Source organism: Mauremys reevesii, linkage group 26 (assembly GCF_016161935.1).
Source record: "Mauremys reevesii isolate NIE-2019 linkage group 26, ASM1616193v1, whole genome shotgun sequence".
NCBI lineage: Eukaryota > Metazoa > Chordata > Testudines > Geoemydidae > Mauremys > Mauremys reevesii.
In genome coordinates, this window is record NC_052648.1 from 388,754 (window position 1) to 400,034 (window position 11,281).

The following is an 11,281-nucleotide window of genomic DNA, read 5'->3' on the forward strand; positions in this document are numbered from 1 at the left end:
ATTACTATATCTTTGCCTTAAATTTGTAATCTCTTGTGGTTTATCTATATTTTTGTGAAAGAGCTGGAATACATTAAAGGGAATTCAAAATATATTGTACAGAAGCAATCTGTTTTCATACATAAGCATGTGTTGATTTTACATGTAAGGAGACATACCTCAAGTGCCTCTTTGGTTATGGGGTATTTCTCCAAGCTGGAGATCACTTCCAGCACTGCCACCATGTTATGGATCTGCAACAAGGAAGAGAAAGTCATTTAAATTTTCATGCATACATTTTAGTTCTCAAATAGTGCCACATTTAAAACATGTTATGTTGTATAATTACAAGAACTGAGCCCAAAATTGCCACCATATCTCCTGGCTTTAGGGAGCTGCCTGTTTGCAATACGAGGGAAAAGGACACTCCTACAGCCTACTTGGAAATTGAGGGAGCCGTTACAATCTTGCTCTTACACAAAACTAAATTCAACACACACTGTCAGAGCACATTGCCCGCTGCAGTGCTTGATTTCAAGTGAATACCCATAATAGTACCTACCTATTTTCATTCATAAAAATGTGACCAGTTTAAGCGCAAGGTACATTCACTATGTTAAAATAAAGTGAGATTGGCAAGTATAAAGACAAAACCACCCAGTTTCCACTCCTCCAGGTAAAATCCTGAATAAGCAGACTTGTGCTGTGTCCCAAATATCACACTAATTCTGTCAGATCAACAAGGAAAGCAAATTCCAGAGCACAAGACAGAGAATGCCCATCAGAGCCCCAAGTTCAAATCTAGGGTGTGTTAGCTAGGATGGCCATGCTGGTCAACTGTCAGCATAGTACTATGGGAAAGAACTCAGGATCCAAACCACAGACAGCTTATTAGGGTTACATAATAGTGTGTATATTCTACAGTGGTGGCATAGATTAAATGTTAAATTAAAATATTTAATCTTGTTCAGTCTATTAATGTACAGTACTTTTGAGAATCACTCAAATTGGTCACATGGTGGCATGTAACAAATGCTCACATACTGGACTGGCCAAATATTTTATAGCATTCTTGAAAAAAGTCTGCTGTAAAGCCAGACTGGTGAAAGCTATGTTCGTGGTCGACAAATACAGTACCACCATATGCAATAGGTGTTAAACACTGAAATTCATATCTGTCCCTGTATCCCAAACTCAGTGAAAATGAAAATTTTACAATATTTTTTCTCCCCCACGAAGCCGTAACTTTAAGGGTTTCATGAAAACATGGGGCTTAACCTGCAGTTGCGCATTACTACTACTGAAGCATTATGCAGTGTGTTTAGTGCTGTAAGAGACAGGAAGAGAGAAAATCCCTGCTCCAACAAACTTACAACACAAACAGAGAAAACAAGACAAAGGCAGGAGATGTCCCAGAGGATTGTTCAGTCTGTGCTCAGACAGGTGGCTTACCATGTAAAGGAGTCTGCTCCATCAAAGGCTATCATTACAGACATTCTGCATACAGTTTACCATACAGAGAAAACTAGAAGCTGACAGAGTTCCAGTTTGAAATTAGAGTCTCGTGCAGAGAAAAGAACAGAACCAATATAAATGGTTATCATGGAGCCACAGCACATGTCTAACCTGAATTGTGGGATTAATGATCAGGGCCAGTTCATGGAGTCTGTTGATTCCAGTGGAGTCTAACCGGCACAAGCTGAGCAAGCAACCACTTTAGATCCTCCATCCCATTATACCAGTACATCTCAGGGGTAGTTCCCATCCACCTCTTCATCAATAGAGCTGGGGGGGTGGGGAGAGAGAAGGGTTCTGAGGAGTCTGCTTGATGCTAGATGCCCCCAACAGCATCCTTGACTGAAAAGAAAATGGAGGGAACTCTGCCTTATTTCCTCCCCCTTCCAGAAACACAGGATTCCATAAATTGTAATGCTGGCTCTGTCAACAATAGATGTTTCGGAGAAAGCCAGCCAAGTCCAAAGTACTGTTACTTTTCCTACAGTCTAGACAAGAAACTCCCAAACCACAACCCATTGAGCATATGCTGATATGGAGAGTGGTCTGGTCATATGGTACTGCCTCTCCTTGTTTCCAGCATAGGGCTGGTCTACACTATGGGGGGAAAATCGATCTAAGATACGCAACTTCAGCTATGTAAATAACGTAGCTGAAGTCGAAGTATCTTAGATCGAATTACCTACCGTCCTCACGGCGCGGGATCGACGTCCGCAGCTCCCCATGTCGACTCCGCTACCGCCATTCGTGTTGGTAGAGTTCCGGAGTCAACAGGAGCTCATTTGGGGATCGATATATTGCATCTAGATGAGACACGATATATCGATCCCTGAGTAATCGATTGCTACCTGCCGTAGTGAAGATGTAGCCTGAGAAAGTCATAACAGCTGGGAGGAGAGGTCAAATGAAGAGCAAGAGTAGTCAATCTGATTAACTCTTTCCAAGAAGAATACTCAAGACAAGTAAAAATAAATATATACTTTCCTATAACTTTTCCTGTAAGGATTTAATGTTGCTGCCATAGGAATATTATGCAATTAAATGGGAATTAAGATGGGACCCAAAAAAATCTGAGCATTAAAGTGTTATCTATACTATGAAAGAGCTTGGGAACTGCTGGTTTGGAAAGACTTTTCTAACAGCAACAGTGAAAACATAATTTCAGAGTTATTTCTAAGGATCACTTCACAAAATGTGTTAGTTATACCAGAGATCTACCTGTGTAAAACAGTAACTTCTCCATGTGCTTCCTGAATGAATTTTCATAATATTTTGAGAAAAATCTATATAACAGTGACTCATTTTCACAGAGGGGTAGATCCTGAGCAAAGTCTAAAAACCTCAGAATAAACCATAGTAAGAGTTTAAAACTAGAAAGAGAAGCAAGAAACAGTATGCCCACTAGGTGTCCTCCAATTGTCACAGCGAGTAACAAATCTCTGCTTTATGAGCTCTAAACTCAGTTTCAAACACTTGCTATTCTCAGCGCCAGTAATTCCAAAGCTATGCTATTTTACATATAGGATAGCAAGGAGTTATTCCACAAATTTATATCACATTAAAACACTTGGTGCCATGTTTTCAAATGGGCCTCAGTGCAACCTTCATCTGTGCATATGCAGCTTTATGCATACACATTGCATCTGTGCGCAAAACAATTTGTGTACACACTTAGCATAAGTGAGATTGAAATGTTCAGGTGACAGTGTTCACTAACAAATGCACCACAAAACCAATAATATACTTGAGATACATCAATGATATTTTCATCCTCTGGACAGACTAAAACTTCCTCAGATTTCTACCAAAACTTCAACAGCCACTACCCATCTATTAGACTCACTCGAGAACACACACACTAGCATTAACTACTATGATCAGCTTCAGCAATGGAACCTTACAGACAACTATACACAAGAAACCCACAGATGGCCACACCTATCTTCACAGATCCAGTAACCATCCCAGACACACCAAGAAATCTGCTATATAGAGCCAGGCACTTAGACACCATAGAATATGCTCTGAGGAGAAAGTCTGGGATACACATCTGAAACACACTTAAAACCGCCTTCGCCAAACAAGGACACTCCACCAGAGAAGTAGATCACATCATGGAATAGTCCACCCAAATGCCCGCAGAGAACCTGCTTCAATACAGAAATAAAAACCCCTCTGACCACACATCCCTAAATGTCACTTACCACCCCACATTGGAACTCATATACAGGGTAACAAACAAACCAAGAGGTTACTTACACGGAACTAGTGATTCTTTGAGATGTGTGGTCCCTAATTCTGTATTCCATTGAGGGTTTATGCATGCGCACCATGCTCCTGAAGTCGGAGAATTAGAAAGTAGAGTCTGTTGGTCCGAGCATGTGCCTTAGCTCACCTCATGCTTCTGCTCAAGGTGACAAAGGGCAGGACAGATGACCACATCTCCAGTTCCTTCTCCACTGCAAATCAGACAGATCCAAAGCAAAGGGGAAGGAGGGCAGGAAATGGACTACTCGGGGACTTGAGAGCTAATGGCGAGACCCACCACCTTCAAGGATAGAAGGTAATTAATCCAGGAGAAGGGGGATCCCCACTGATTCCATCGAAACTCCCTTTTGTTGGGCCCAGGAAGTGAAGCATTTCCACTTAGCCTTGTAACAGTGTTTAGTGGATTCTTTCCTGCAGCTGGAGGGAATATTTTTCAGCTGTGCAAGACAGGCCCATTCTAAAGCTAATGCCCATCCAAATAGATAGAGCACCTGTGGATTGGGATGTCTGATCTCACTGTTGAACTATGTCAGCAGGTTGGGAGGATAAGATTTGGTGGACAGTTTAACATGTGAAGGAGACTGGAAAACCAGATTTGTCTGGACCATCACCATGTCTCATCGGATCTTGTGGAGTACTCAAGGAGGAGCAGTAGAGGAGGAAAGGCATAGTTGATTTGGTCAGACCCTGAGAGTGGTGACAGAGACCTCCCCAGAGCACTGTGTAGTGCATTTGAGGTTTATATGGGAAGCAAAGAGGTGTGTGGTCAGAAACGCCTATCAGGTGAAGATATCTTGAACTACTGAATTGTGGAGTGCCCATTTCTGGTCAGTCACAAAATGTTGTCTGAGTGAATCTGTGAGCACATTCTGTGTCGCTGGAAGGTAGGCTGCAGACAGGAGGATCTGGTGAGTGGTGCGCTAATTCCAGAGATTGACGGCTTCTGCGCATAAAGCGGTCGATCTCATGCCCCCGTTTGTTGAAGAAGAAAACGGCAGTAATGTTCTCTCATGTCAGACAACATGATGAGACCGGATGAATGGGAGAAAGGATTTACATGGTTTCATTACAGCTCAGAGTTCCAGGGTATTGATGTGCATCCTGGATTCTCAAGGAGACCATGTTCCCTGTGACGTGTAATCATCCACATACTCATCCATGTGCACTCCCCAGCCTACAAGGGATGCATGGATGATCATCATCTTGTCTGAAGATGATGAAGGAAGGGAACCTCTGCATACATGATGTGGGTCTGTTCACCACTGAAAGTCCTCAACAGGGTACTGTCCACCTATTAGCATGAGGTCCATGATGTGACATTTTGGCAAGTAAACCATCTGGAGCACATCTGGAGGCAGCGAAGGTGGAGTCGAGCAAAGGCGGTCACCTATGTACACTAAGCCATGTGGCCAAGGAAGGATAGGCAAGTCCTGGCTAGTACATGAGCGCTCCTTACTGTCAAGATTTCTGGCATAAGGCTTCATGAGCCACAGGAGTAAGGGGTACGCTGGGTCTCCCAGGATCATTATGGGCATTTCCACACCCCTTACTGGAATCTTCTGGTCTGGAAAGGAAGTACCCGCTTGCAGCTTTCTATACAGGCCCGTGTTCCTGAAGATGCGTGCGTCATGCACCTTCCCTGACCACCCCGCATTGATATCCGTGAAACGACCCCAGTGATTCATCAGTGCCTGGAGTACCATAGAGTTACCTTTTTTTTTTTGTTCTTGAAATGTATTCATGTTGTCCATTCAATGTGTGTGTGTGTGTGGCATGTGTGGGGTGTTTTTTTTTTTTTTCCCAGCAGTATCCATATGGGACCAGCTCTGGCCCCCTCTGGAATGGCGCCCACATGGCATGGTATAAGGGGTGCTGCCGGCTCCTCCCAGCCTCAGTTCCTTCTTGCCGGAAACTCCAACAGTGGAAAAGGAGGGAGGGTTGTGGAATGGACATGAGCAACATCTCGAAGAACACCAGTTACGGAAAAGGTAATTATCTTTTCTTCTTCGAGTCCTTGTTCATGTCCATTCCATATTAGGTGACTCCAAAGCAGCACCCCCTGGACATGGGTAGGAGTTCATGGATGTGTAGATTGCAACACAGCTCTGCCGAACCCAGCATCGTATCTGGCCTGCTGAGTGATGGCATAATGAGTGGCAAAGATGTGAACAGAAGACCGCATTGCAGCTTTACAGATGTCCTGGATAGGGATGTGTGCCAGGAAGACCGCCGAAGATGCCTGCGCTCTGACAATCGGCAGCAGTGGAACCCCTGCCAGGTCGTAACAGGTCCTTATGTACGAGGTAATCCTCTGCGATTGACCCTTCCTCTGCAGGTGACCCTTCATCCTATCCACTGCCGGAGTGAGTGCTGACTCCATTAGGAGCGCTCTTAAATGGATATCATGCTCCTTCTTCATTCTAGGTTTGAAGGACTTACAGAAATGGCACTTGTCACTTATGTGCCCTTCGCCTAAGTTCCTTAAGTAGCTGGTATGTGGATCGCTGAGGGGCATAGGCCATTTGCAGCTATCGCAGGGGCTTAAAGCCTGGGAACCGGGGCATGCCGACACCCCACTGGATCCCATTCGGAACTAATGGAGAGTTTAAGAACTACTACTAAGGGTAACTAAGAAAACTACTAACTATGTATAACTATTTTACAGGATTTCAAAGTTTGCAAGAACAGAGAAGGAATCAATGCTAGCTGAAGCAGCAGATGTTCCAGCACTGTCACTGACAGCAAGAAGGAACTGAGGGTGGGGGGGCGCCAGTGGCGCCCCGTATACCGTGCCATGCAGGCACCACTCCAGAAGGTGCCAGAGCCGGTCCCCTATGGATACTGCTGAGGGGAAAAACTTCCGGCACCAGTGCATGTGGCGAGCACACACACCTAATGTGGAATGGACACGAGCGAGCACTCGAAGGAGTAACCCTTTTTGTTGATGTACTCTGTCATAAGGTGGGATATGCGTGCCATTGCCCTGCTGCAGTTAGGGAATCCCACTGCAACAAAGCCATCCACTATTTCCTGCACATTGCCCAGAGTCACAGTTCTTCATGGCAGGAGGTGATTAACAGTCCTGCACACTTGCATCACCGCAACCCCCACTGTGGACTTCCCAATTCCAAACTGATTTTGGTAGCAGTCTGGAATTGCAAGCTGCCATACAGGGATTGCCACTTGCTTTTCCACCATGATGGCAGCTCTCATTTGGTGACCTTGCTCTGCACTGTTCCAGGAAGGTGGCTTTGCACTTCCAAATGTTCTGCTGCCACTGCCTGTCATACATACATGCATCACGATGAGATCCCACCATTCAGTGCTTGTTTCCTGAGCCCAGTTCTGAGAGTCCACCATGTGCAGCTGTTCTGTCAATGCCAACATCAGTCCTGAATTGTTTCTTTCCACAGCATACAGCAGGACAGGTATCACAGATTCACTATCAGATTCACAGCTCATGAAACAACACGGCTGACCCTGCAGTATGTTCATAACGCTCATCACAAAACTGGAGAGTAGTGAAGGATGCATACTTTCAGGCAGAAATGGCGGGCAAACAGTTTACAGGGGTTGCTGAAAAATGGAACAAAACGTAGCTGGAAGCCCATGGAATGATGGAACAGCGAAAACTGCATCATGGGATAGTGAGCCTGCCCCCATGATGCACTGCAATCCATTCCCAGAACTCCAAGCAGTAGAAGGTGGCAAGTTGCACAGTGGGATAGCTACCCATGGTGCACTGCTGTCAGTGCTAGAGCACCAACTGTGGACGTGCTCCGCTGATACAAGGAGCATTGTGGAAACATGCTCAAGTAATATAATTAGAGTGGTTTATGATTGTTGATCTAACTCTGTTGTGTAAACATAGCCTAAGAATCATTAATCACTGCTCCAGCTCTTCGTTAGGTCCCAGCAATATCTCAGTAGATATCTTGTACATATCTAGCCCTACTTTCCAATCAGATCCGGTCTAACTGTGCAAAATTTTGAGTCTGCAGCTTCAGACACTTTGGCACCCAATTTCCCCCAGTGTTCCAGTGCCTGTCTTCAGCTGCAGTTTTGGTGTCTGTGTTTCACTTCAACAGGCTGCTGTTTCTTGATGCTCTGGCACCTGGATTGCTCTCAGTGCCCTGGTACCCAAGATACAGCAGTTCAGCACCCACACAATTTTTTAGGCAGTCTTAAGGCTATTTGGTGCATTGGCACCTGCTCTACTATTTCAGCACCAGTTTTGTCAAGGTTCTTCTAAAATAAGATTAGTGCACTACTAGCTCTTCCAAATCCACAATTCCAGGACCCTGTTGACAGAATAATTCTGGGGAATTTCTAGACATCAAAATACACAAAGCATCTTTAGGCTTTGGAAAACTGGGTATCTTCCCTCCTAATAAGTTTTATCTGAAATGAGTCATGTTGAGTAATTATGCTCAATGTGCCCTCCAGACCAACAATCTGAGTGACTGTTTTTACAATTACTGGTAATCCCCAAACATTACAAGTTTTAAGTGGCTGTCAAACTGATGGAGAGAGGCCATACATCTGTTAAAGTTAATACAAGGAGTCTGATAATGCCGGTGTGCATGTGAAACTGGCAGAAAAGAGCACTTTGACAGGAAATATCCAGTAGCAACTCTTTTTAATTAAGAAACCCCCCCAAAGAAATAAAAGAGAATAAAAGAAACCCTATTATAAAAATCTCCTAGAACCTATCAAAATATGTAAAAAAACTCTTGGATATGAGGCACCATTGCCACCAGCTCTATGCATGCGTTCCATGTACTAAAGGCAGAAGGATGTTTCTCTTCTGCTTTGACCTACTTGAAAGCAGTCTCTCTTCTGAAAGCACCCTTGGCCAGGTCCAACAGATTTTGTTTTTGTTAAAAACCATGAGAAAATTTCTTTCCACACCTTGTGGAACAACAGTTCACTGAGGACAACCACCATCTTATGGAACCTTTAATAAAACAATATTAACCTAATTCTAAGCTATAGTATGGAATGTGCAGCCTGCCTAGAAGTACCATCTCTACAGCAGGAAGTCCATCCTTTGATGGCAATGGCACATTAACACTGCATGACTTTTCATAATTAGGACATTGGTTTCAAAGGACTATATCAGACTGTAACATATCAAAGCTTAAACCTTCAAGCATATCAACATTTTATACAGTAAGATTTCCCCAGAAAATAAACGTAAGTAATATCTAATGAGCACGTGGAGTAAGTACTAACTTTCACTTATGAGAACTGAGATTTGTTTCAAAATTCCACATGCACAATTAATTCACTCTGAAGTCTCATCATTTGCCAAATTTACATTAAAGTGAATCATGTTTCTGTAAGTTGTAAAAACTAAATTAAATTAGAAATCCCAGTTTAAGACTGAGAATTAAATTCTTCTCCCTAACAGGCTTAGTAAAATGTAAACACAGTTGTTAAACTCCTGAACACAGGGCTATTACTAGAGACACCAAAACTCCACAGCTACCACCATGCACTGCTGGCCTAAGAGTTCATATTAGTCTCCCATAGTTAAATACTTGCTCAGCTTGTTAGATGAAAAGGTTTTGCTAACTTCAGCCATATACATTGACATGCCATGAGAAACTGTTCTAGTTTGAAAAACAGCAGCCCAGATAACAGTGGTTTGAGCATTGGCCTGCTAAACCCAGGGTTGCAAGTTCAATCCTTGAGGGGGCCACTTAGGGATCTGGGGCAAAAATCAGTACTTGGTCCTGCTAGTGAAGGCAGGGGGCTGGACTTGATGACCTTTCAAGGTCCCTTCCAGTTCTAGGAGATAGGTATAGGTATAACAATCTGCTGTTCAGAATGCTCTATTATTGTCTACATACTAGATAAGACAAAGTAAAATAAAATGAACTGGCAAGGGAGTTTAGCAATCTGGGTCTCTAGAAACTGCAAGAGTATACACAGCTGCATAATTCAGCTGCCTCAAGAACTTACAGGTGGTTTTATTGCCTATTTGCCGCAGTCTATGACTGCCACTTTCCCTCCCTGCCAAAACTCCTCCCGCTTACATAGCCAATTCTGCTAGCTCCTCTTCTGCAAACCTAAGGAACTTGTGCTGCTTGTCCTCATCCTGTGTTTTGAAGTTTGATAGCCATGTGGATCATGCATACAAAAGTTTATTGGAAGAGGAGAACATGTGTTGAGCCACTTTCAACAACCCATTCAATACCAATCCATGGACTATGACAGAATGCAAATCTTATCTATTTATTCCATAATATCAGTCCCCGGCAGTTAACCTCATTAATCACACTTCTGAATTTAGTATTGGTTTCCTAGGATCTCTTCCAAATTAAGCAACATCTCTTTCCATTCTAGCTTTAAACTAGAAGCTGACAGTTACTCAACCCTGTGAGACAAAACCTCAAGCAGCTCAGTTTCTCAATGGCTTTTTGTTGCTTTAAAAATATTCTACTTTTATAAAGTAAGAGTTCAACTGAATCTTTAATTTAGGGATGGTCTTTAATATGGCAGGTTTCAGAGTAGCAGCCGTGTTAGTCTGTATCCGCAAAAAAAACAGGAGTACTTGTGGCACCTTAAAGACTAACAAATTTATTTAAGCATGAGCTTTCGTGAGCTACAGCTCACTTCTTCGGATGGTCTTTAAGGTGCCACAAGTACTCCTCTTTTTTTAATATGGCAGTTATTCCAAGCCAAAAAAATCTATTGAATATTAAATTACGGTAACACCCAAAGGCCACAATCAGGATTGTGTTAGATGCTGTACAAACAATCCCTCCCTCAGAGTTTACAATTTAATTATAGATTAGATGCAAATGTAAACCAATAAGAAGCAGGAAGAGTGGATAAAACTAACAAGTTCTGGTTACACAGGCTGCTGCTACATTCATGACTCGATCATTCCAAATCATTTTAACAAACCTTCACTATAAATTTTAGGGGGGTTATTTTTTACACCAGCCCAAACTCCCTGGGTTCTTTTAAATCCACTCCTCCCCAAAGTGACAACTGACTCACTACACATTTTTAATGTTTTCTCTCTCTTTTACATAGATTATCCCCTGGTATCCCGCCTACCATCTCTCACACCTTCAGATAATGGTGGTTCCTCCTCTACATAAGTTCCAAGAAATGCACCTCCCCGCATGGGACTAGGAGGCCACTTAAGCCCTGAGGATTTTCCCCACCTTCTGCTGCTGTCCAGAAGGTTGAGTCCTTGCAGGGGTCAGGCTCAAGGGACAAAATACATTCTGGAACATTACTGCTCTGAAGAGACTTTGCCAATCCTTAACACTGTCAGTTTTGACAAAAAAAAAAAAACAGGGTATAAATATTCTCTCTCCAGAAGAAGAATGAGAATCACAAGGGAAACAGTCAGAACCATTTTTCTTACTACTGTGAGCAGCAGCTAAATATTAACTACATCTTTATGGTAGAATAGTTAAGTAACTGGATATCATGTATTTCTAAAATGCAAGAAGTTGATAAAATTTCCTTTTTAATTTGATGATTACATTCCAAAAAA

The 11,281-nt window shown here is 42.9% G+C and overlaps 1 protein-coding gene and 1 long non-coding RNA gene across 12 annotated transcripts in view; one reads left to right on the top strand and one right to left on the bottom strand.

The window, feature by feature from the left end:
• Positions 1-11,281, top strand: part of LOC120391618 — a 44,964-nt gene that overhangs the window by 24,167 nt on the left and 9,516 nt on the right. The gene's annotated exons all lie outside the window — the stretch shown is intronic.
• Positions 1-11,281, bottom strand: part of MED26 (mediator complex subunit 26) — a 41,337-nt gene that overhangs the window by 8,476 nt on the left and 21,580 nt on the right. For 5 of the 10 annotated variants that reach the window (XM_039515439.1, XM_039515443.1, XM_039515441.1 and 2 more), the window contains one exon: positions 159-233. In XM_039515439.1, coding sequence (XP_039371373.1) covers positions 159-233 — 75 coding nt within the window. Of the gene's footprint in view, positions 1-158; positions 234-1,605; positions 1,625-10,943; positions 11,050-11,281 lie in introns of those variants that run through there. The other 5 variants (XR_005591408.1, XR_005591407.1, XM_039515438.1 and 2 more) reach the window with 2 other exon arrangements.